The sequence below is a fragment of the Salmo trutta genome, chromosome 25, assembly GCF_901001165.1.
Source record: "Salmo trutta chromosome 25, fSalTru1.1, whole genome shotgun sequence".
NCBI lineage: Eukaryota > Metazoa > Chordata > Actinopteri > Salmoniformes > Salmonidae > Salmo > Salmo trutta.
In genome coordinates, this window is record NC_042981.1 from 32735024 (window position 1) to 32762690 (window position 27667).

Below are 27667 nucleotides of genomic sequence, written 5' to 3' on the forward strand. Positions count from 1 at the left end.
AGGTCTGCAGCCAGATCTGAAAATATTATTATTATGCATTTAGATGTTTGTTATGAATATTGCTAGCAACAAACACATTTTGGACAAGAGATCGATGGAAAAAGTTTGTAGGGTACAATACAATGTAATATTATTCATACACAATTTACGTTCTTAAACCCTTTGATGCACAACATGGGCCTGGGAGGCTCATAGGGATATTGGTATCCACAGCACTCAATCATTGATCAATTTCGTCAACTCCATTCTTCCTGTATTCGCCAAAAATGTTGTTCTCTGCACCAAGGCAACACATGTAGAATTGCGGGAAATTAGATTGGAAATGTTCTCCCTGATGCCAAGAGGGGGGCCTTTAAAATGTTCTTTCCCAGGACCCGAGACTTGATTAGTCCGGCCAGGCACGGCAGAAGTCAAGGTAAAAACTGCTTATATGCTATTTTTAATGCACTCTAAAGTAGGAGTTGTGTTGTGATATGAGGAGGTCCCTGATGAATTCGCTATCACAGAAGGGGTCCCAGACGCAAGAAAGTTTGGGAACCCTTGTACTAATACACGCTTTCTACTCTGGAACAGATATATTTCAGTGACAGAAGATATACAGTTGAAGTCGGAAGTTTACATACACCTTAGCCAAAAACATTTAAACTCAGTTTTTCACAATTCCTGACATTTAATCCTAGTAAAAATTCCCCATCTTAGGTCAGTTAGGATCACCACTTTATTTTAGGAATGTGAAATGTCAGAATAATAGTAGAGAGAATTTATTTCAGCTTTTATTTATTTCATTACATTCCCAGTGGGTCAGAAGTTTACATACGCTCAATTAGTATTTGGTAGCATTACCTTTAAAATTGTTTAACGAGGGTCAAACGTTTTGGGTAGCCTTCCACAAGCTTCCCACAATAAGTTGGGTGAATTCTGGCCCATTCCTCCTGACAGAGCTGGTGTAACTGAGTCAGGTTCGTAGGACTCCTTGCTCGCACACACTTTTTCAGTTCTGACCACACATTCTCTACAGGATTGAGGTCAGGTCTTTGTGATGGCCACTCCAATACCTTGACTTTGGTGTCCTTAAACCATTTTGCCACAATTTTGACAGTATGCTTGGGGTCATTGTCCATTTGGAAGACACATTTGTGACCAAGCTTTAACTTCTTGACTGATGTCTTCAGATGTTGCTTCAATATATCCACATATTTTTCCTACCTCATGATGTCATCTATTTTGTAAAGTGCACCAGTCCCTCCTGCAGCAAAGAGGATAACCACCTACTTGCCAAAACTATAGTTTGTTTACAAGAAATTTGTGGAGTGGTTGAAAAACACATTTTAATGACTCCAACCTAAGTGTATGTAAACTTCCGACTTCAACTGTATGAAACAAACCCTAAAATAATGACATTCCTATAGTTCCCCAGATTCCCACGGTGGGCTGAGGTGGTGTTAAATTACATTTCAACATGTAGTACATAAGCTCTATACATGATCAAAATCAGACATGCTTTTGAGTTATGTACCCAGTAGGTCCCTCAGATCCTCTGGAACTGGCCTTTTAACTATCCCAAAGCCTAGGACCAAGAGGCATGGAGAGACGGTCTTTAGTTACTATGCTCCCAGCCACTGGAACAGCCTGCAGAGAACCTGTGGGTGGCCGAAACTGTGGACATATTTAAAAGAGATCTTTTTAGCTTTGCTTTTTTTAGTCTCTCAGTTTTTATTGTGATTCTTTAGTTTTTTATCCTCTTATGTTTGTTGTGTAGTAAATATATAAATATATTTTTTAATTTAAGTAGCTTTTTGCTGTGAAGGGCATTGTGTTGCATTCATGTCTGAAATGTACTATATAAAACAAGCTTGATTTGATTTAGGGCTTTGTGCCTCGTCTTGCTAGTTGTCTTTTTCACCTCTGAATGGTCCCAAAAATCACTGAACATCACCTTGGTTGCACACTCAAATCATTAACCTGCTGCAATGTAATACCAGATCTGAATTTATGTTCATCTAATTGGCTTTGAACAGCTAAGGGAAGTCGTTGGAATGAAAACTACAACCCCCCCCCCCCCCCCCCCCCCCCCGCGCAGAATTGAACACACCGGCTCTGAACGAGCTGAAAACATCATTACTCAGCTAGTTTTATTTTACCAGGTAAGTTGACTGAGAACACATTCTCATTTACAGCAACGACCTGGGGAATAGTTACAGGAGAGAGGAGGGGGATGAATGAGCCAATTGTAAGCTGGGGATGATTAGATGGCCATGATGGTATGAGGGCCAGATTGGGAATTTAGCCAGGACACCGGGGTTAACACCCCTACTCTTAAGATAAGTGCCATGGGATCTTTAATGACCTCAGAGTCAGGACACCCGTTTAACATCCCATCCGAAAGACGGCATCCAACACAGGGCAGTGGGACATTTATTTTGGACCAGAGGAAAGAGTGCCTCCTACTGGCCCTCCAACACCACTTCCAGCAGCATCTGGTCTCCCATCCAGGGACTGACCAGGACCAACCCTGCTTAGCTTCAGAAACAAGCAAGCAGTGGGATGAAGGGTGGTATGCTGCTGGCATACTAATTATACACTTTGCTACTGGGGTCGTTTACCCAGCGAGTTACACGCTCTGCTACTGGGGTCCTCTACCCAGCGAGTTACACGCTCTGCTACTGGGGTCCTCTACCCAGCGAGTTACACGCTCTGCTACTGGGGTCCTCTACCCAGCGAGTTACACGCTCTGCTACTGGGGTCCTCTACCCAGCGAGTTACACGCTCTGCTACTGGGGTCCTCTACCCAGCGAGTTACACGCTCTGCTACTGGGGTCCTCTACCCAGCGAGTTACACGCTCTGCTACTGGGGTCCTCTACCCAGCGAGTTACACGCTCTGCTACTGGGGTCCTCTACCCAGCGAGTTACACGCTCTGCTACTGGGGTCCTCTACCCAGCGAGTTACACGCTCTGCTACTGGGGTCCTTTACCCAGCGAGTTACACGCTCTGCTACTGGGGTCCTTTACCCAGCGAGTTACACGCTCTGCTACTGGGGTCCTCTACCCAGCGAGTTACACGCTCTGCTACTGGGGTCCTTTACCCAGCGAGTTACACGCTCTGCTACTGGGGTCCTTTACCCAGCGAGTTACACGCTCTGCTACTGGGGTCGTTTACCCAGCTAGTTACACGCTCTGCTACTGGGGTCGTTTACCCAGCTAGTTACACGCTCTGCTACTGGGGTCGTTTACCCAGCTAGTTACACGCTCTGCTACTGGGGTCGTTTACCCAGCTAGTTATACACTACTACTGGGGTAGATCCTGGGGTAGTTTACCCAGCTAGTTATACACTACTACTGGGGGTAGATCCTGGGGTAGTTTACCCAGCTAGTTATACACTACTACTGGGGGTAGATCCTGGGGTAGTTTACCCAGCTAGTTATACACTACTACTGGGGTAGTTTACCCAGCTAGTTATACACTACTACTGGGGTAGATCCTGGGGTAGTTTACCCAGCTAGTTATACACTACTACTGGGGTAGATCCTGGGGTAGTTTACCCAGCTAGTTATACACTACTACTGGGGTAGATCCTGGGGTAGTTTACCCAGCTAGTTATACACTACTACTGGGGTAGATCCTGGGGTAGTTTACCCAGCTAGTTATACACTACTACTGGGGTAGATCCTGGGGTAGTTTACCCAGCTAGTTATACACTACTACTGGGGTAGATCCTGGGGTAGTTTACCCAGCTAGTTATACACTACTACTGGGGTAGATCCTGGGGTAGTTTACCCAGCTAGTTATACACTACTACTGGGGTAGATCCTGGGGTAGTTTACCCAGCTAGTTATACACTACTACTGGGGTAGATCCTGGGGTAGTTTACCCAGCTAGTTATACACTACTACTGGGGTAGATCCTGGGGTAGTTTACCCAGCTAGTTATACACTACTACTGGGGTAGATCCTGGGGTAGTTTACCCAGCTAGTTATACACTACTACTGGGGTAGATCCTGGGGTAGTTTACCCAGCTAGTTATACACTACTACTGGGGTAGATCCTGGGGTAGTTTACCCAGCTAGTTATACACTACTACTGGGGTAGATCCTGGGGTAGTTTACCCAGCTAGTTATACACTACTACTGGGGTAGATCCTGGGGTAGTTTACCCAGCTAGTTATACACTACTACTGGGGTAGATCCTGGGGTAGTAGTCATAGGCCCTTTTTTAAAACAGACACACAGGCACCTTCCTTACCTTTTTGCTTTAAGTTACTTTCCAGTGTAATGAAATTTTCATAGAAGATAAAATAAATCTGCGAACAGTTGCTTTCGAAGAAGGTCTTCAATTCACTCTTCTCAATGATATCTGCAAAAGGAAACAGACAGAAACACACCGTCAGATCAATGTTCAACTGCCAGACAAACAAAAAGGATTGTTGTTTAGTGAAACTGGCCAAAATGTAAAAATCGCTGCCATTACAGTCTAACAATGAAAAATTCCAGTGAGACAATTATCCGTAATTCTCTCCCATGTCTCAATCAAACATATGTGGTCATACATAAATCAGAAGCTTAAACATCCTTGGTAATTCAATGGATGTGAGGATTTAAATAACAGCACACCAAGGCGTTTGAGAGGGAAAACCGCTAATTAGGCTAGCCCACCATGCTATAAAGAAAGCGGTTAACTCAGTGGATGCTGTCTGTTTAAATGGTGCAGATCATTAAAAGGGAGGTATCCACGTGGCTGAGTGGAGAATGGAATCCCCAAGGAGCATCACTGATGAGCAGGGACATACTGAGGTACAGGGGAGGGCAGAGCCATAGAAATGGAACTGAGAGCGTAGACCTCGCTCTAGGAGGACAGGCCCATTACACATCTGTCAATGGGACTTCACTAGCGCAAGCTGTGTCCAATTCCAGAATCTGGGACAACCTTACTTTAACCTACATTCCGTACAACTCTCATCCAACCCTCTGCATAACACCTTGATTCAAAGATGGTTTTTTGTTTGTTTGTTAAATTAGTTTAAATGAAACTAATAGCTCACCAAACTGTAAAAGCTCTTAGCCATGTGTGGTGTGTGAGCGGTGTTGTGTTGGTGGTTGAGGGTGATCTGTTATGGAGATGAGGGAGAGAGTGTAGAGGTTTCAAGGCCAGGGTCGAGGCATGTTGACCTCAGGTGATGGCTGGGGGAACAGGACCAGCAGCAGTCATATACACACACACACACACACACACAGTAGGTCTTGGCTAGCTCTAGCCTGCTAGCAGATCTATTCTTCAGCCAACTCCTCTTGTATTTGTTGGCATGCTAAAAACAACATGACAAAGATGACTAAAAAGCACAAAGCTCTGCGACCAGGCTAGAATGTCATCATGTTCCTATTAGGATGTAAACCAATCCAGAATCAGGCTTGGCATCAGTCACAGAACTTTTCTCTTCCAAGTTATGTTCAACTGTGATGAGAACATTTAACAGGGGTAGACTTCTTCCCCCTAATTGAGCAATTAAGATTCACCTTCTGTTGAGGCTCTAGTCTGTCCTGGTCCTCAGTTCTGTTCAATACACCATCAACCACCAGTCAACTGGACGGGGCCCGAACCTAGCCCAGATAGTCTCCAGGAAATGGCTCAGGGGGACTGCTGGTAGTTGTATCCAGCCAGCCACTGTGGGACAATGACAGTCCGTCTTGTGATTTATGTTTGCCCCCAGATCAAAACACCGATAATGAAGAATCATGGATATCGCCCTGGCAATAGAGTTTGAACCGGTGTTCCATGGATCTGGCCCACAGTTAAAGGAAAACAATGGCCATCACAGAGGAACTGGTCCTGGATGAGACAAGAGCTGCTCTTGTCCTGAGTTCTCAGGCTAATCCGACTGCAGCTCTGATCTGATTGAATCGGAATATAGAATAAGGCCTGATATTGGAATGTCCATCACAGTCATCTGCAACAGAGTGGAATTTCAGCACCACGTGCAACACAATACGTAATGCTAGGCTAACTATTAAAACCACAATAACAACAAAACGCCAGAAGCAGCAGAGTAGCCCATTTTATACGGCAGTATTCCCATGTGACACTATCCTTTGAATACCGGCAGCAAAACAGGGAAAAATACACAGTAGCGCATAAATGAGTGAAATGTTGGGACTAGGGAGGGAGAACGTAATAAAATGTAGAGCAGAGACGACCATTCTCCAGCCTGCATAGTCCTCCTTTCATTACATTCTGCAGATCCCCCACCAGCTATAGACACATTTAAAAATCTTTAAGCAATGTTTACAAAATAAGACTACTCGATCAGGTTAAACATTACACTTGACCCGACTGCCCTAAGCCCTGTGCAAAAAACAACAGCCCGACAGATATGTCTCCTTCACAGAAAGTGTCATATTTCCCAACAAGGGAAATTCCATTGAGATCCTATTAACACACTGGCATAATATCCTTTCCTGCACACGTTCACTAGCACACTAAGCACTTTCGAAAGATTGTGAATCATTTGGAGGGGGGGGGGGCTTGACACTGCCTCTCTCCCGACATCCATCCAATCTCCCCCTCTCTCATTTGGCATGCTGGTGCTGGTATGCAGTCACTGAGCTAATCACACAGTCCTTTTAGTTCACACCACGCTGTCATACTTAAAACACACACACACACACACACACACACACCCCCCCATCAGCCCATCAATAAAAAAACTCACTGTCTGCTTTAAGGCATCCACGTGCTTCCCAGCCAAAACAGTTCATAATATATGCACAAGCTATTCTGACAACATTTGGTGACGTTTTTGTTCGTTTAGGACTTCAGCAAGGAGTTTTTCAGCTGTTCGGGCACAAAACATGTTTGTTTTTTTCTCATGGCAAGCCCAAGTCAAACGCCCAAGTCAAACGCCCATGTCCCCATCGGCAATTAGTCAACCGTAGGAATTCTTCAATACTGTGCCTGCTGTCATTCAACGAGAGATGACTCGAACCTCCTTCACATTTTGTTCACTTGAGAAATACTGCACCAAACATCCTGGTCAGATGCAAAATTGCACGACTAAGACATCCTTTGCAAAAACAGCTAAATTTATGACAGATTTCTTAAAATGACCAGATGAATTCTGACTATTTTGAGGAAGTGTATACTGGCTACGGTGTCTTAAAAATGGACATACTGTACCAATGTCGCTTTTCTTTTTTAGAGTGAAAGTCTTTTAATGGAGTATACGAGCCCACTGGCCGAGTTGGGGTAGCCGCCAGCCAAACCGAAGCATGCGGACGCCTTCACTAGACAACAAATCAGTGGTAGATCTAGGAATAGACCCAATGAGCCAAATCGTTGAGCATTTTAGCTAGCCTTAGGCTACTAGGTCTAATGAATAACTTTCAGGTCTAATAACCTGAAGGTGAAAATCCAAAAGGTCTCTATTCAGACAGGGGCTGGAATAATAACAACACACTGTGCTCTGCACCTTACCAGCTCTACTCCCAGTGACACAAGACAGTACAGACCCAGTACCAAGGGCCAAGGCAGGGCTCTTATCTCAGCCCCTCACATGGTCCACTTTTCAGCACTGCTCATTGTGTTGGAGCGCTTCCTGCCTACCGCTCAGGAAAACATGTTGACTCATCAGCAGTACCCACCCACTAACCCACTAGCCTGCTGGGAGAGAGGACCAGCAGGCACATCCTCAGGGAAGGAGGGAATCAGGAGGGCTTGAGGGTCGTGTGTGTGTGTGTGTGTGTGTGTGTGTGTGTGTGTGTGTGTGAGAAAGAGAGAGCATAAAAGAGAAAGGAGTGCACGCGTGCAAGCGGAGGGTCATTGGTCAGGTGATAAAGCCATTCCCAGGTCACTTCCTCCCGTATTCCTGTCCTACAGCTGTCAGGAGACCCACTAAACCCACTAACCTTTATTGTCCAGGGGGAGTTCTTACTTGGACAACAAAGTAGCTTCACAGAGTGGCTTAATACACAAGGAGTTGTGCATACATGCAATAACAAACATGTTGTTCTAACAACTAGTCAACCTGGCTAGGTTGGAAATTGTGTGCTTGGGAAATTGGAATGTTGAACTTCGAGTCAACAACCCACAAAGTTTACTTTTCTGTCCATCATCAACATCTGAATTTGATAGATTGACCTAGATCTGTGTTTACGCCAATCCCTTGAACATGAGGCGGTGCGCGTGCGTGCGTATGTGTGTGTGTGTGTGTGGAGCTGGATCATTTCTGTTTGACGTCCTGCCCTTCTGCATGTCAGACCCATCAGAGCCCGTCATCCGGCTCTTTCTACCTCGCACATCGACTCACTGCTCTCCATCTGCTCAAATCCCTCTCGCCAGGTTGTGGAGCGTGACGGATGGAGCAAGAGACAAGTTCACAGAGAGAACGGGACGATTTCTGACAGAGGGAAGAATTCTCAAGAGATCTTCCACACAGACAATACAGTGCCGTTTACACTGGTGCATTTCAATGGACTTCCTTTGCACGGTTAGTGCTTTCATGAGTTTTGGTAGGGCTTTATTGAACCCTGTGGGACCCCATGCCCCCCACTCAATGGGCTCTCAGTTCTCTTGTTGCCGTGCCGACGTGCGTAGAACCGGTTCTGCAGGTCCGGGGAATGCAGGAGGCTGATATTATATTGAATCCTTCAGAGAAAATACAACAGCTACAGGATCAACAGAGCTGAGCTGCCTGATCACATGGAAACGGGAGGGGAAACGGGAGGGGAAACGTGGAAAACACCAGCCATTCATCTGTCATCTACACACAGCACTGACTGTTACGGCAGATGGATGGATGGATGGATGGATGGATGGATGGATGGATATGTGAGGAGAGGAGATGTCCTGCTGTTCACTGTTGTGGGGAACAGGACTGCTGCTCCCTGATCTTACTCCTCAGAGAGACCTCTCTGTGAGTGGAAGTGAGCGAGTGCCAACACAATAGCACCTCTCTCAGTACAGAGGAGCAGAGGAAGGTGTGATTGTTGAGTGTGGCTAAAGGAGTTCGGGACAGGTTCAACAGCAGAGAACAGACCCGGGGTCAGTTCCTATTCCAAACAGTTTATTTGTTATTCCACTCAGCCAATCGCTAATCCGCCTCTTGGCAATGGCAGTCCGGACACAGAGCTAATGCTTTGTTTCTTAAACGATAGTAAGCCACAAGAGTACTATTGAGTCACTCTGTAGGGGAAAGTACTAGAATATGGGCCATATGCCAGAGGAGTTAAGAAGTGGGCTACCGGAGTAAGTCTTCTACACTGAAAATGAAAACCCCCCAAAAATTGTTTACGAAATCACAACGGAATACGAAAAGGAATCCTACCTTGGGCCTAAGAGTTTCGCGCGACTGACGGTTCCTGATCGTGTGCAAGATAATCTCCTGTTGCCAGTCAGAGCAGAGCAGCTGTTGAGTCCCTATGCGGGAGACGCAGCTGCAGAACAACAACCTGCAACAGCTAGACAGATGAGCCGATGCCTGATGGCCATATTAAATATTCAAAGAGAGGTAACTCAGGAAGAGAAACACAACACGTTCTCCACTCTGAGATAGAGGGCTGACTGTCTATCCTCACTGTTCTCTCTCAGGATAAGGAGCCGACCGGCTCCAAGATGTCAGATAACATGGAAAAAGTCACGACCGTTTGACGCCTAGGTCTCGGGATGTCACATGACATCACGTCAACACGGGAGTCCTGTCTGCGTCGGCGTTACGTCAGCGCCATCGACGGTTAAACTAGGGTTACAGCACACTGGGCCGGTGGTTCCTGTGCAATACAAGACCACTCCGACATGCCTCGGGACCAAATCAACTAGACTGGAGACACTAACACAATTCGAATGTATTTGGTGGAGAAAGTGAATTGGGTATGAAGCATGGTTGACATTCTAGACTAGTGAATGTTTAACGGTACCTACATTACAACTAGGCGGTGTTCTAATTGGTTAAGGGTCCACTGGTGTGTGCATTAGGCCTAGCCAATCACGTTGAACTGGTCATCCAGTCATCTGAAGCAGCATACATGTTTACACCGCACTGTAAAAACATCTGGATACTCGACCTGTTCAAACTGAATCAACACTTCCTGTAGGCATAACGACAAGAAGCCATTTACCGTAGAAACGTGTGTGAAATGTTCCCTAGCTGCAGGGAGATGAATGGCAGCCATTCACACCACGCAGAGTCATTAATATGCTATGTCACATTCATACAGGAGGGTCTAGCTGATCAACCTGTGATCAGACAGACTCATTAGCATTTAGACCTAGCTCTGTTCCCACTCTGGCTGCCTGTCAGGAGGAGTGAGATATAGGAGAGATTGAGGCTGTCTCTCGCACGAGGCCCAGAGCAGACACGCACACAGGGGTGGGTTTTTAACCAGGCTAACTCACCTGGGGGGCAACAACACAGAGCTGTGGGGGAGGCTAAAAATGTGGAGGCTGATGGATGGATGCAGGGTTAGCTACCTGAAACCCCCCATCACTCTGGCCGACAGACAGAGACACAGACAGACAGAGAGAGAGACAGAGACACGGACACAGACTAGAGGTCGACCGATTAATCGGAATGGCCGATTTCAAGGTTTCATAACAATCGGTAATCGGTATTTTTGGCCACCGATTTGCCGATTACTGCTGACTACCTGTTACGCGAGGGCAGCAAGAAGCCAAGGTACGTTGCTAGCTAGCATTAAACTTCTTATAAAAAACGAGCAATCTTAACATAATCACTAGTTAACTACACATGGTTGATGATATTACTTGTTTATCTAACGTGTCCTGCGTTGCATATAATCGATGCGGTGCCTGTTAATTTCTCATCGAATCACAGCCTACTTCGACAAACGGGTGATGATTTAACAAGCGCATTTGCGAAAAAAGCACTGTCGTTGCACCAATGTACCTAACCATAAACATCAATGCCTTTCTTTTAAAATCAATACACAACTACATATTTTTAAACCTGCATATTTAGTTCATATCGCCTGCTAACATGAATTTGTGTCACTTCTCTAGCGTTCCGTGCAAGCAGTCAGGGTATATACAGCCGTTTGGGCCGCCTGGCTCATTGCGGACTGTGTGAAGTTAACTTATTATAGGCTCGTAAACATTCATTCAAACAGCACCTTCGTGCGTTTTGCCAGCAGCTCTTCGCAATTCTTCAAGCATTACGCTGTTTATGAATTAAAGCCTATCAACTCCCAAGATTAGGCTGGTGTAACCGATGTGAAATGGCTAGCTAGTTAGCAGGGTGCGCGCTAATAGCGTTTCAAACGTCACTCGCTCTCAGACTTCGTGGAGTTGTTCCCCTTGCTCTACATGGGTAACGCTGCTTCGAGGGTTGCTGTTGTCGATGTGTTCCTGGTTCGAGCCCAGGTAGGAGCGAGGAGAGGGACGGAAGCTATACTGTTACACTGGCAATACTAAAGTGCCTATATGTAAGGGCTGTCGTAGAGAGGGGACCAAAGCGCAGCGTGTTGATTGCTCATGATGAATATTTATTTTAACTACCCACAAACACAGGTGGGAAAAGGCTGCCTAAGTTTGATTCCTAATCAGAGACAATGATAGACAGCTGCCTCTGATTAGGAACCATACTCGGCCCAAAACAAAGAAATACAAAACAGAATGCCCACCCCACACGTGACCTAACAAAATAAAGAAATAACCCGTTTCTCTCAGGTCAGGGCATGACACTATAAGAACATCCAATAGTCAAAAGGTATATGAAATACAAATCGTATAGAGAGAAATAGTCCTATAATAACTACAACCTAAAACTTCTTACCTGGGAATATTGAAGACTCATATGTTCTCATGTTCTGAGCAAGGAACTTAAACGTTAGCTTTCTTACGTGGCACATATTGCACTTTTACTTTCTTCACCAACACTTTGTTTTTGCATTATTTAAACCAAATTGAACATGTTTCATTATTTATTTGAGGCTAAATTGATAGTATTTATGTATTAAGTTAAAATAAGTGTTCATTCAGTATTGTTGTAATTGTCATTATTACAAATAAATACATAAAAAAATAATAATTAAAAAAGCCGATTAAATCGGTATCGGCTTTTTTTGGTCCTCCAATAAATCGTCATCGGCGTTGAAAAATCATAATCGGTCGACCTCTAACAAACAAACAAAGAGAGAGAATTGTATTTTAAAACAATATACTTTTTTCTCTGGTTTTGATTCAGTGCTGGTGCCTTGGCCCAGAGAGAGATGGATAAGAGAGAGAGAGAAGCCCCCCCATTGGAGGAGTGTAGGCTTGGCAGTAGGCATTGTGTGACTGCCACAGTGTCCTCAATTAATTCCATACACCTTACATAGCAGGCACCCGTTCTTTCACCCCAGTCCATCCACAACAGCCACCCCATGGGGGCATCAGTAGGGCACAGCAGGCGCCAGCTCACCTCCTCCTGCTCCTCTGAGTGTGCTAAACGCTAAGAAATCTTCATCAACACAGCCACAGCTCAGCTATTTTAAAACCAAGTACCAGGAAGCCAACCTGAGAGAAGCAAGGGAGGGAAGTGTAAAAAACACACAAAAAAAAAAGAAAAAAAAAGAAAAAAAAAAAAAGAGGTACAATCAGCCAGCAGCAGCCCAGCTCGGCGCTCCCCCTCCACGGCCCAGCTCGGCGCTCCCCCTCCACGGCCCAGCTCGGCGCTCCCCCTCCACGGCCCAGCTCGGCGCTCCCCCTCCACGGCCCCGCTCCGCGCCCCCCCTCCACGGCCCCGCTCGGCGCTCCCCCTCCACGGCCCAGCTCGGCGCTCCCCCTCCACGGCCCAGCTCGGCGCTCCCCCTCCACGGCCCAGCTCGGCGCTCCCCCTCCACGGCCCAGCTCGGCGCTCCCCCTCCACGGCCCAGCTCGGAGTCACTGACTTTGGACCACGTTAAGAGGAGGTTCATGATAAATCCATGGCAACCAGCTGCGGCGAGGGAAACTTCACTGCCGCCTGTCACATGATGCAATTCACAGGGAGGGAAAGGGTAGTACTAGGAAGCAAATTAAGGATAGCAGGAGCAGGCTCATTCAGAGGCCTTGATAACACACGGAGGATCCCACTGACAGTAAATGAACCAGAACCAGGGACACCAGCAGAGCAGTACTAAGGCGTCAATCATATTTTTTATTTCACCTTTATTTAACCAGGTAGGCCAGTTGAGAACAAGTTCTCATTTACAACTGCGACCTGGCCAAGATAAAGCAAAGCAGTGCTAAAAAAAACAACAGAGTTACACATAAACAAACAAACAGTCAGTAACACAAAAGAAAAGAAAGATTGTGCAAGTATGTGCAAATGTAGAAGAGTAGGGAGGTAGGTAATAAATAGGCCATAGAGGCAAAATAATTACAATTTAGCATTAATACTGGAGTGGTAGATGTGCAGATGATGATGTGCAAGTAGAGATACTGGGGTGCAAAAGAGCATGAGGGTAAGTAATAATATGGGGATGAGGTAGTTGGGTGTGTTATTTACAGATTCACTGTACCTGTACACAGCCATCGGTAAGCCGCTCTGACAGCTGATGCTTAAAGTTAGAGACGGAGATATTTTTGCAATTCGTTCCAGTCATTGGCAGCAGAGAACTGGAAGGAAAGGCGGCCAAAGGAAGTGTTGGCTTTTGAGGATGACAGTGAAATATACCTGCTGGAGCGCATGCTACGGGTGGGTGTTGCTGTGGTGACCAGTGAGCTGAGATAAGGCGGGGCTTTACCAGAGTGAAGGAGGCTTTGTTGCGAAATAGGAAGCTGATTCTAGATTTAATTTTGGATAGGAGATGCTTAATGTGAGTCTGGAAGGAGAGTTTACAGTCTAACCAGACACCGAGGTATTTGTAGTTATTCACATATTCTAGGTCAGAACCGTCCAGAGTAGTGATGCTAGTCGGGCGGGCAGGTGCAGGCAGCATTTAAAAGCAGTTGGAGGCCACGGAAGGAGTGTTGTATGGCATTAAAGCTTGTTTGGAGGTTTGTTAGCAATGTGTCCAAAGAAGGGCCAGATGTATACAGAATGGTGTCGTCTGCGTAGGGGTGGATCAGAGAATCACCAGCAGCAAGAGCAACATCATTGATGTATACAGAGAAAAGAGTCGGCCCGAGAATTGAACCCTGTGGCACCCCCATAGAGACTGCCAGAGGTCCGGACAACAGGCCCTCCGATTTGACACACTGAACTCTATCTGAGAAGTAGTTGGTGAACCAGACGAGGCAATCATTAGAGAAACCAAGGCTGTTGAGTCTGCCGATAAGAATGTGGTGATTGACAGAGTCGAAAGCCTCGGCCAGGTTCGATGAAGTTGATCTCACCGAGTCAAATTGGTGTCTCTTATGAAGTCAATGGGAGTGCATTCAGTGAGCTACCACCAGCACTGACTCTATAGACCGATGCACGGAGCCGTTGAGCTGATAAAGCCCTCAGCCAGCAAACGCCAGGTCTTAGCAACGTACAGAGGCTGTGAAGGTATTAGACACCAAAAACAGCCTGAGCAAGATGCATCATCTTCTGTAAGCAGTGCATTTACAGTATGTGATAAACTCCTGACTGTCAGGGTAAAGCCACGGGGCCAAGTAGCCCTCTGTGAATGGAACGGAGGTAGTGGTTCAGCGGATATGTGGCCCCCTCATCCACCGTGATAACAGTGGTTTACAACTGACTCAACAGCCGTGCTACACCTCTCAGGCAGTAAGCATGTCAGACATGTCAGACAATCCCTCAGGCCAACCTTGGTAATATTAGCCTATTGCAATTTGCAAAGTCAACACGATAACGTTTGACACTTCAGGAACATGGAAATGAAAGGCCATATTTTCAAACTGTGGGGCCTTTCATTAGGACCATGTAACAGATTGAACCTTTGACAGACATGGTAGCAGTGGCTGGATGCAGCCTGACCTCAGCAACAACCAGACAGACCGGCCTATCTGGCCATGCTGCGAAGGACAGTAAAACAAAATCAGATTTTACCACTACCTCTAACCCAAAATTAAGAACAAATGGGTTCTCATGTTCTTGCTCATCAATTCTGACGATAGGCCTAGGAATTTTATTCTTAGGAGCATGCCCAGCGAGTGCAGCGACAACCGGGTTCAATTTGTGTCCCGAGGCAAAACCAGTTGAGCCCCACTGATCTAGTTACCTTACAGCCCATGTGGAGTCTACCCTCCATGCCTTTTGATTACATCACCAGAAGAAAAAAAAACACCCTTTAGATTTCAATGGAGATGACAACCAGGGTTGTGTATTGGGGCAACACACACCTGTAGGAATTCCTAACATCCTGGAATAAACAAGAAATCTGGAATCCTCCAACCAGGATTTCTAAAAAACCTAGGAAAATGTTGAAAAGTTACCGGAATTGTACAACCCTGTTCAGTACATTCTGTTATTTGAACTTGCGACCATGAAACCAATCTGACCAGACTTTCATGACCTGTGTAAAGGACATAAATATTACGCAGTGGGAAACAGACTAGGTCACTCCTCATCCTTTGATGTATTGCATTTGTCCTTGTCATGTGCCTCTGCCCCTCAGCCTTTAAAACAAACAAAAAATTGTTTTTGTTGTTGTATTTTACCCCCTTTTTCTCCCCAATTTCCATTGTCTCATCGCTGCAACTCCCCGGTTGTGATACAGTCTGGAATCGGGCTGACGCCTCTTGCACTGAGATGCAGTGCCTTAGACTGCTGCGCCACTCTGGAGCACACGTGTTCTTCAGTTTCCCCTATATGCATCTAAAATAGTGGCCACCACTGCAAAATAAAATAAACTCTGTAGACTTGCAGCACCAAAGCCTGCACTTCAACAATATGTCGGTTTCATAGAGATGGTTGTAGCCAAACTGAACTATAGACCACTAGTTTGATGTTGACTTCGATACGTCACAAACATCAGCCATCATCAGCCTCGGGCCATGCAGCGAGAGGTGAGCCTGACTCTGCAGCCCCAGGGCACTGACCTGACCTCCAAACACAGCATCCAGCATTTGGAAAGTACTCAAACCCCTTGACTTTTTCCACATTTTGTTATGGTACAGCCTTATTCGAAAATTGTTGATTGGGGACAATAAACATTCAATTTAATCATACAATACTCCATAATGACAAAGCAGAAATAGGTTCTTAGAAACTTTTGCAAACGTATACAAAAAAAAGAATACTTAAATATACCATTTACATACAGTGGGGCAAAAATGTATTTTGTCAGCCACCAATTGTGCAAGTTCTCCCACTTAAAGATGAGAGAGGCCTGTAATTTTCATCATAGGTACACGTCAACTATGACAGACAAAATGAGAAAAGAAATTCCAGAAAATCACATTGTAGGATTTTTTATGAATTTATTTGCAAATTATGGTGGAAAATAAGTATTTGGTCACCTACAAACAAGCAAGATTTGGCTCTCACAGACCTGTAACTTCTTTAAGAGGCTCCTCTGTCCTCCACTCGTTACCTGTATTAATGGCACCTGTTTGAACTTGTTATCAGTATAAAAGACCTGTCCACAACCTCAAACAGTCACACTCCAAACTCCACTATGGCCAAGACCAAAGAGCTGTCAAAGGACACCAGAAACAAAATTGTAGACCTGCACCAGGCTGGGAAGACTGAATCTGCAATAGGTAAGCAGCTTGGTTTGAAGAAATCAACTGTGGGAGCAATTATTAGGAAATGGAAGACATACAAGACCACTGATAATCTCCCTCGATCTGGGGCTCCACGCAAGATCTCACCCCGTGGGGTCAAAATGATCACAAGAATGGTGAGCAAAAATCCCAGAACCACACGGGGGGGACCTAGTGAATGACCTGCAGAGAGCTGGGACCAAAGTAAAAAAGCCTACCATCAGTAACACACTACGCCGCCAGGGACTCAAATCCTGCAGTGCCAGACGTGTCCCCCTGCTTAAGCCAGTACATGTCCAGGCCCGTCTGAAGTTTGCTAGAGAGCATTTGGATGATCCAGAAGAGGATTGGGAGAATGTCATATGGTCACATGAAACAAAAATAGAACTTTTTGGTAAAAACTCAACTCGTCGTGTTTGGAGGACAAAGAATGCTGAGTTGCATCCAAAGAACACCATACCTACTGTGAAGCATGGGGGTGGAAACATCATGCTTTTGGGCTGTTTTTCTGCAAAGGGACCAGGACGACTGATCCGTGTAAAGGAAAGAATGGGGCCATGTATCGTGAGATTTTGAGTGAAAACCTCCTTCCATCAGCAAGGGCATTGAAGATGAAACGTAGCTGGGTCTTTCAGCATGACAATGATCCCAAACACACCGCCCGAGCAACGAAGGAGTGGCTTCGTAAGAAGCATTTCAAGGTCCTGGAGTGACCTAGCCAGTCTCCAGATCTCAACCCCATAGAAAATCTTTGGAGGGAGTTGAAAGTCCGTGATGCCCAGCGACAGCCCCAAAACATCACTGCTCTAGAGGAGATCTGCATGGAGGAATGGGCCAAAATACCAGCAACAGTGTGTGAAAACCTTGTGAAGACATACAGAAAACGTTTGACCTGTGTCATTGCCAACAAAGGGTATATAACAAAGTATTGAGAAACTTTTGTTATTGGCCAAATACTTATTTTCCACCATAATTTGCAAATAAATTCATTAAAAATTCTACAATGTGATTTTCTGGAATTTCTCATTTTCTCTGTCATAGTTGAAGTGTACCTATGATGAAAAGTACAGGCCTCTCTCATCTTTTAAAGTGGGAGAACTTGCAATTGGTGGCTGACTAAATACTTTTTTGCCCCACTAAGTATTCAGACCCTTTACCCAGTACTTTGTTGAAGCACCTTTGGCAGCGATTACAGCCTCAAGTCTTCTTGGGTAGGACACTACAAGCTTGGTACACCTATATATTTGGGGATTGTCTCTCATTCCTCTTTGCAGATCCTCTCAAGCTCTGTCAGGTTGGATGGGGAGCGTCGCTGCACAGCTATTTTCAGGTCTCTCCAAAGATGTTCGATCGGGTTCAAGTCTGGGCTCTGGCTGGGCCACTCAAGGACATTCAGAGACTTGTCTTTAAGCCACTCCTGCATTGTCTTGGCTGTGTGCTTAGGGTCGTTGTCCTGTTGGAAGGTGAACCGTCGCCCCAGTCTGAGGTCCTGACCGCTCTGGAGCAGGTTTTCATCAAGGATCTCTCTGTACTTTGCTCCGTTCATCTTTCCTTTGATCCTGACGAGACTCCCAGTCCCTGCCAGTGAAAAACATACCCACAGCATGATGCTGCCACCACCATGCTTCACCGTAGGGATGGTGTCAGGTTTCCAGACGTGGACTCCAATCAAGTTGTAGAATCAAGGATGATCAATGGAAACAAGACGCACCTGAGCTCAATTTCGAGTCTCATAGCAAAAAGGTCTGAATACTTATGTAAATAAGGTCTGTTTTTTATATGGATAAATTAGCAAAAAAATCTAAAAACCAACTTTTGTTTTGTCATTATGGGGTATTGTGTGTAGATTGATGTGGAATTTGTTTAATTTAATCAATTTTAGAATAAGGCTGTAACATAACAAAATGTGGAAAAAGTCAAGGGGTTTGAGTACTTTCCAAATGCACTGTAGATTCAGAACAGAATACAGGCTAATATATTATTGGAGCTCATCGTACGGTAAATGTTATTCTCATCACTTGGCCGAGGTGAGGCCTATAGTGCCCTGTGTGAATCTCAAAGGAACAGACAGTTCCCCCAACAACAACAAAAACTCTTTGTTCACCATGACTGCCTGGTATTGACCAGCCTAACGCGTACACAGTCATAACGGACAACCATGGGAGTGGCAAGGAGGAAACAGCTACGTGAGATCAGGCCAGGCTGCTCTCAGTCTCACCCCCAGAGTCAGTGTAGCCATGAGCCCTGCAGACCTAGGGAGGCCTACAGTACTATAGGAGAGCGGTGTGGAGCTAGCAGCACCAGGGTGATAATGACATTAGTTGCCATCCTAAATGGGCAACACTAGACAGACACAGACCTGCATAGGACAGTTCACATCTATGCCCAGCTATTCAATGGATTTGAGGTTGCCGCATACCAAGGCCTTTTTGCCCCCCCCCCCCCCCCCATTCAGAGGAATTAGTCATTGAAATTGCTTGCATTATTTACCATAAAGTAGTGTGAAAGTACCAGGTTTTGACCACTAGATAACGCTGTTCCTGCTATAGCGCCACACTCGGCCATGTTTTGCTGGTCTCGTGTTAATTGAATATATCACAATATTTCCTTTAGAACTTTTGGTAGAAAATAGGGCCGGTACAATACCAGTGTCGCAAAGGAAACAAAAGACGAAGCAGATTTCACTTCTTCAGGAAAATAGCCTTAAATGTTGGAAACAATCATTTAATTTATTTCCCAAGCTATAGCACACAACATTGTACATACAGCAGGTTTTTAAAAGTTTGGTCTGTGTCGTGTTTTCATGTTTTCCCCCGATGGAAAAAAATATTGCGATACTGGTATCGTCCTGGCCCTAGTAGAAAACCAATAGATTTGTCTCATGATGAAAATGAGTTGTGTGGTCATCCTCACATTTCAAGCCAGTCCTCCATGAAACCAATTCAGTTCGTCCTTCTTTTACACTTAACCTGTGTCCAGGAAACAGCCCCCCTTGTGTGGTTTATTACCTTAAAGAAAAAGATCTGAATTAGTTACTGTTAGACCATTCCTGCTGTATAAGCATATCATTAGCAACAGCAGTTATAACGGTCTCAATGTTATGGTCTCTAATGTTCTTCAAGTTGTAAAAGTCCACAACTGTATAGTGTTTTGCAACGGTACAGGGGTCACAATAGAATTCAGAAATCTGCATTTTGATCTGCAGATAAAAAAAACTGCATTTTAAACCATTTCAGCTGCGTTTTAGATCGAAAATCAATACAGTGATCGGGGGGGTGCAGCTATAGTTTTCCTTCACAGAAAATACATTAGTGAAACACATTCGGCAGAAAACAGCTTCATTTTCATCAGATGACAACAGAAGAGCAACGCTATTTGGCTAGCAGCCGCACAAGTAAAGACGATTCATGACCATCAAATGTCTAATATTTATCATAGGAAATGTAGCTGACTACCTTCTTTCTAACGCTTTGCTTGAAGTTAATCTTGCATTTTACCGGAGAAAAGTAGGCTACACCGACAAAAGATCCTATTTCCGGCGTTAATCCCAGGAAACGCCATTCATTTCCTCCATAGGCTTTGTCCAGCAAACCATGGTGTAATTAGTGCCTACAAAAAGACGCCATTACTATTTCTCGCTCTCCCCGTTCGTGAATTCTCATCCGAGTGGAGAAGTGCAACTGAAGCACAAAATTAGTCTGATGCCGATCAGAAATGACAAAACACAGCAAGATATGCGTTTTATTATTTTGTTCTCCTGCGTGTGAAAAACTCTGAATTCTACAATCCCTGTTGGTAACAGTATTGGGTTGGGTTTAATGCTAAAGCTCACTAATGACAATACATAGAGTAGGGCTGGGTGACTACATTTCATCTTTCATAATTAAAGTTCTAAATATGCTTTATAAGTAGTTCATGACACTAGGGTGGCAACACGTACATTATACGTGATTTCAATGGGGCTTTCTCCATGCTGATTGTTTTACACTGTTCAATACAACTTCAAACAAAAATACTTTCTGCATTTACTGCACTTTTGTTATCATTTCCACACAGGGCTGCATGATATGGGCAAAACTAGGCCTAGTTAATTGGTGAACTGTTGGAATCATGGAAATAGAATGATTATTCTAATTCTATTGTTGGAATCAGTGTTCATTTTGGCAGCTACTTTAGATTTAGTTTTAGTCTTAGTCACACAGTCATTTCATCCTTCGTTAGTTCTAGTTATTATCAGTCGACTAAAACTCTGGAAAATGTCTCTAGTTTTAGTCACAGCCATTTTAGTCACATTGTTTTCTAGTAAATGATGAATATTTAGGGTACCTCTAACTTTCATCATGTGCACATTAAGATAGCATTGACCAACTACAGTAAAACTTAAATGAATAGTCCGGGCTTAAATCACTGAACACCAACTACAGTAAAACTTAAATGAATAGTCCAGGCTTAAATCACTCAACACAACAGGCACTTATTAGAGACAGGTTTCTATTTGAGCAAGACGTCTATTTCCTTAATGCACACAGATTTAGCAAATTTTCATTTCAATTGTTTAATTCCAGCATTTTAATCAATTTCTTCATTTCCTGCACTAATGTGTTATTATTTACACAGTGTCATGTTTCTTTCGTCTTAGTATTGCTCTATTTTGGGAGAAAAAAACAACAATTATTCTCCTTCAACTATTTTCGGCAGTTCTTACTTTTGCCACTAGAGGGCGATGGGCTGATTTCTGGGGGTCAGTTTCTTACTGGCATTAAAACCAGATGATTGCCCTCATTTTTTGAGCCATTACTGAATTATTTAATGTAACAAATCAAACCTCAAACAATTCACGGTAAACTCAAACAATTCATTTAGACCCGGCATTTATTTGAAACAGCCATTTACAGTAGTTGCTGAAATGTGTGCCGTTGCACAGCTATTAAAAAAGGGGCAGGCAGCTATTTGAGACTAAGCAATACCAGCCTTAATTAACAATATAGGCTATAAAGCCTTAGCTGTAAATTGATTAACCTGTAGCCAAGATTTTCTCCCCATCAGAGCCGTCAAGAGGGTAAATAACAGTGGTTTAATTGAAAAGGAGAGAATTTGATCTTTACAAAAATGCTATTACTATACTTCTAATATTCCACTAGACTATTACTATACTTCTAATATTGGACAAAACAGATGAAAAGGAGGTTCAAATCAAATGAAATGTCCATAAGTCTCATGTGGAATTTGTCTCGTCACATTTGTCGATTAAAAAGAAAAGCAAATTGTAATAGTTTTTCTTCCCAGGGCATATTGTCTCGTTATCATAAATGTCTGTCAGGAAAAATAGGTTGTGGACGAGTATTTTTTGTCGTAGTTATTGTTGACGAAATGAACACAGGTTGGAATATAGTGGGCAGCACCTTGAACACGCTGTTTGACATGAAAACGACTGAATAAGCCAGGGAGGAATTGACAGGGTAGGTACAAAAGGGTTGGTCAGTGTTCCCAGATGACCCTAATTAGGTTTTACATTACACGTTTTCATACCTCATGCAGCTAGCTACCATATTCATGCTTCGCCTAATCCTCCGATTTAAAAAAGATACCATTGAACAAACAGGCTTATCCAGGCCTACACCAGCACTGGTACCAGGCCGTATTAGATAACCCTGTTTCCTCTGACGAGCCAGCCAACTAGCGATTACTATTAGCGGCTAACAAGATTTATTTTAGCCCCAACTTGCTAAGAAAATACAAACTAGCAGACAGTCGCTCTGGATAAGAGCATCTGCTAAATGACTTAAATGTAAAAATGTAGTTTTCAGACAGTAAGACACAAACTAATAGTGTAACTGTAGAACGCTTATGGAAAGCAGCATTTCAACATCTTGTTGCATCTATCAGACTGCAGAGTGAACGGCAAGAAAGTGCTTGAGACTCCTTGGTCGAGCAACTGCTCCCTCCTTGAGTGACGGGGTAGGGCAGGGCGGTGGCATGCAGACATTCTTGCTATACATGCAGCAGGAGGTGAGAGAAAAAGACTCAACTAGCAAACTATAAAAATGGACATTAAAACACGCCAGAGTACGTATCACATTTAACAAACCAAACATGACTATACCGTTATAGAAGGTAAAATAAAAGCCCAAACCGGTCCCTGCATCAATGTACCTACCCTGTCAATATAGTACAATATGCTATACTGCCCAGCCCTAATATAAAGCCCATTTTCAATTTGATTGAAAACAAGACTGCCATGGAGCGGCATTTACTGGTTACAACCTGGTATATTCACACTACTTTATGATAAATAATGCAACCGACTTCAATTACTCATTTCTCTGTACAGGTCGGGAAAACACATGGTTGATGTTGGGTACTACATTTTTTGAATATTATCTGAATCCTACCCATTTAAAATGAGGGAAGCTCCCTCTCAGCCCAGTCCAAGTTCTTCTGTCCCGGCACCCCAATGGTGGAACCAGCATCTGTGCCCATCTTCCCGAAATATCTAAAACTCTACCTCTTCAAACAGTATCTTAAATAATCCTCCTACTCACCTCAACCCCCCCACTCCAAAAAAATATAAAATAATTACACACACACACACACGTCAAAAGTTTGGACACACCTACTCATTCAAGGGTTTTTCTGTATTTGTACTCTTTTCTACATTGTAGAATAATAGTGAAGACATCAAAAAATAGGAAATAACACATGTAATCATGTAGAAACCAAAAGAAAAATCTAAATATATTTTCTATTTGAGATTCTTCAAAGTAGCCACCCTTTGCCTTGATGACAGCTTTGAATTCTTTCAAACAGCTTCATGAGGTAGTCACCTGGAATGCTTTTCCAACAGTCTTGAAGGATTTCCCACATACACTGAGCACTTGTTGGCTGCTTTTCCTTCACTCTGAAGGGCCAACTCATCCCAAACCATCTCAATTGGGTTGAGGTTGGGTGATTGTGGAGGCCAGGTCATCTGATGCAGCACTCCATCACTCTCCTTCTTGGTCAAATAGTCCTTACACAGCCTGGAGGTGTGTTGCATCATTGTCCTGTTGAAAAACAAATGATAGTCCCACTAAGCGCAAACCAGATGGGATGGCGTATCGCTGCAGAATGCTGTGGTAGCCATGCTGGTTAAGTGTGCCTTGAATTCTATATAAATCACAGACTCCTCAGCAAAGCACCCCCACACCGTCACGGTGGGAACCACACATGCGGAAATAATCCGTTCACCTACTATGCGTCTCTCAAAGACATGGTGGTTGGAACCAAAAATCTCAAATTTGGACATCAGATTTTCACTGGTTTAATGTCCTTTCTCGTGTTACTTGGCCCAAGCAAATCTCTTCTTCTTATTGGTGTCCTTTAGTAGTGGTTTCTTTGCAGCAATTCGACCATGCAGGCCTGATTCACACAGTCTCCTATGAACAGTTGATGTTGAGATGTGTCTGTTACTTGACACATCTCAACTCTTATCAACTTTAATCATCTGCAGCAGAGGTAACTCTGGGTCTTTCCTGTGGCGGTCCTCATGAGAGCCAGTTTCATCATAGCGGTTGATGGTTTTTGCAACTGCACTTGAAGAAACTTTCAAAGTTCTTGAAATTTTCCATCTAGACTGACAATGTCTTAAAGTAATGATGGGCTGTTTTTTCTCTTTTGAGCAGTTCTTGCCATAATATGGACTTGGTCTTTTACCAAATAGGGCTATCTTCTGTATACCCCCCTCCCTTGTCAAACCACAACTGATTGGCTCAAACGCATTAAGAAGGAAAGAAACTCCACAAATTAAGAAGGCACACCTGGTAATTGAAATGCATTCCAGGTGACCCTCATGAAGCTGGTTGAGAGAATGCCAAGAGTGTGCAAAGCTGTCATCAAGGCAAAGGGTGGCTATTTGAAGAATTTCAAATATATTTTGATTTGTTTAACACTTTGGTTACTACATGATTCCATGTGTTATTTCATAGTTTTGATGTCTTCACTATTATTCTACAATGCAGAAAATAGTAAAAATAAAGAAAAACCCTTGAATGAGTAGGTGTTCTAAAACTTTTGACCGGTAGCGCACGCCTAAAATAACATTGTGGTACCGCGGTTGGGTTCAGGACCAGTTCTTGCGGTAGCAGGCGGGAGTCGGACAGAAAGCCAGCGGGAGCAGTATGAAAAGCTGCGGTAGCGGGCGGGAGTCGGACAGAAAGCCAGCGGGAGCAGTATGAAAAGCTGCGGTAGCAGGCAGGAGTCGGACAGAAAGCCAGCGGGAGCAGTATGAAAAGCTGCGGTAGCGGGCGGGAGTCGGACAGAAAGCCAGCAGGAGCAGTATGAAAAGCTGCGGTAGCGGGCGTGAGTCGGATAGAAAGCCAGCGGGAGCCGTATGAAAAGCTGCGGTAGCGGGCGGGAGTCGGACAGAAAGCCAGCGGGAGCAGTATGAAAAGCTGCGGTAGTGGGCCGGAGTCGGACAGAAAGCCAGCGGGAGCGGTATGAAAAGCTGCGGGCGGGAGTCGGACAGAAAGCCAGCGGGAGCAGTATAAAAAGCAGCATCTTGCTAAGATGTGCAGTTAAACTGTGACGCATGAGCAGCATGCGTCACAGTTTAGTGATTGAAAGTAGGCTACACTGTGGACAGGGATGAAAGAAAACGAGATTGCATCTATCCAGTGTGTTTTGAAAAGGTGAAAAATCACATGTCAAGGTCTCAGCAGGGAAAAGGACCTTACTGACTGTTTCCGATGTGGCAGTGATTGTTTCCCCAGAGCTTTACCTCCTAACAGCAGCCATCCTAGTTGACCCTGACCCCACCATCACTCACCGCAAAAGCATAAAGAGGAAAGAGGATGAAGTGACACTGTGGCCAACATTCTGTCTTCTCTCTCTTGCTCACACTTCTGTGTGGTGTGTGCATACACGTGTGTGTGTGTGTGTGTGTGTGTGTGTGTGTGTGTGTGTGTGTGTGTGTGTGTGTGTGTGTGTGTGTGTGTGTTCCAAGTTAAGGAATAGCCATGCACAGCTCCAGTCACAGAGCCATGTGTGATCAGGTGGTCTTGCAGGCTCCTGTAATTAACAACCTCAGGCAGATCCAGTCAGGCATGACCAGCAAATTAACATGCAGCAGCTCACACACTCAACATTACAGATATCCTCACTGGGCACAAAACCAACAAAAGAACTCCCATGAAAATAGACTCTCTGCAGAATTCCCCTTCAAATAGCCTACAGCAGTCTTAGGGCCGTGACTATTTCCTGACCACAGACCTTGGTATAGCCTACTGATGCTGTCATGTCATACTGTCATATTGGGCCTAAATCAAACTTGAGTCAAGCAGTGTTTTCCACTAGCGCTGAATGTCGGCTATACAGCAGGTTACACAGCAATTTTCAGCCGTGTACCTTTTCAACTTAAATTAACTAGGCTACTTTTCAATTAGCATATCAGAAAAAAAGGCTGCAGAGTCCTCTCCCGCTAGAGGTAACGATGAGTCGAAATAAACTTAGCCTTTTGTTTTCTGGCACATTCAGTTATTTTCTTTCGCGTTTCATATGCAGACACAAAGTGTTGGCGTATCGACTTCCTGTACGTTGATTGGCGAACAGCAAGCTTGACTGAATAAAGTCGACCTCATATGTTCTTGCCATTCCGAAATACAACGTAGTGTCAAGTCTTGAATATCTTAAATGTATTTGTATTTTATAAAATAATGACATACCATGTTCAATTATTACGTGATTAAATTAATCATATAACAATTAAGTAGTAATCTGGGGAACCACGGGAAAAGTTATTTAACGAGTTACTATCTCCCGACTAAACTTTAAAAGACATCTTTCGTCAGTCAGTCAATTCATTCTTATTACCTCATATCAGTCTCATTCTGAATGTTGCAGAACTCTTGGATATCTGCACGAACCCTAGCATAAATGATGAACCAGCGATATACAAATTGGCTTAATTATTTATTTACTAACTAACTAACCACACAGAATTACATAAACAAAGAAACAGGATAGTTTTCACATCAATTACTACACAATGCAATGAAAAGTCCCTAGTAGACTAAACCGGTATGACGGCTTGTTACACAAAATGACGGATTCAAAAGAGAGGGAAAGGGAGAGACAAGGGAATTCCACGATTGTACAGACAGCTGATTACTACGCTCACGGAAATGCGAATAATTTGCACATGAACGGACGCTCATTCGAAAGAATTGCAATGTACATATTTACTAGGGATGCATGATAAATCTGCGTATTCCTCCAAAGCTCAGTTGTCCTGAGTCTGCACAACTTTGCCAGGACCTAGGATCAAGGGAGACACTCAAGTGTTTTAGTACTATATCTCTTGACACAATGATGAAAATAATCATGGCCTCTAAACCATCAAGCTGCATACTGGACCCTATTCCAACTAAACTACTGAAAGAGCTGCTTCCTGTGCTTGGCCCTCCTATGTTGAACATAATAAAAAGCTCTCTATCCACCGGATGTGTACCAAACTCACTAAAAGTGGCAGTAATAAAGCCTCTCTTGAAAAAGCCAAACCTTGACCAAGAAAATATTTTAAAAACTTTAAAAAAAAAAAATTTAAAAAAAAAAAAAAAATCAGCCTATATCGAATCTCCCATTGCTCTCAAATTTTTTTAAAATCTGTTGCGAAGCAACTCACTGCCTTCCTGAAGACAAACAATTTATACGAAAAGCTTCAGTCTGGTTTTAGACCCCATCATAGGACTGAGACTGCACTTGTGAAGGTGGTAAATTACCTTTTAATGGCGTCAGACCGAGGCTCTGCATCTGTCCACGTCCTCCTAGACCTTAGTGCTGCTTTGATACCATCGATCACCACATTCTTTTGGAGAGATTGGAAACCCAAATTGGTCTACACGGACAAGTTCTGGCCTGGTTTAGATCTTATCTGTCAGAAAGATATCAGTTTGTCTCAGTGGATGGTTTGTCCTCTGACAAATCAACTGTAAATTTCAGTGTTCCTGAAGGTTCCGTTTTTGGACCTCTATTGTTTTAACTATATAAATATTTTACCTCTTGTAGATGTTATTAGG

General features: G+C 44.0%; 1 protein-coding gene across 4 annotated transcripts in view; it reads right to left on the reverse strand.

Annotated features, from left to right (window-relative positions):
• Nucleotides 1–27667, reverse strand: part of LOC115162445 (ral GTPase-activating protein subunit alpha-2) — a 151982-nt gene that overhangs the window by 112744 nt on the left and 11571 nt on the right. For all 4 annotated transcript variants that reach the window (XM_029713754.1, XM_029713753.1, XM_029713752.1 and 1 more), the window contains exon 2: nucleotides 4242–4352. In XM_029713754.1, coding sequence (XP_029569614.1) covers nucleotides 4242–4352 — 111 coding nt within the window. The remainder of the gene's footprint in view (nucleotides 1–4241; nucleotides 4353–27667) is intronic.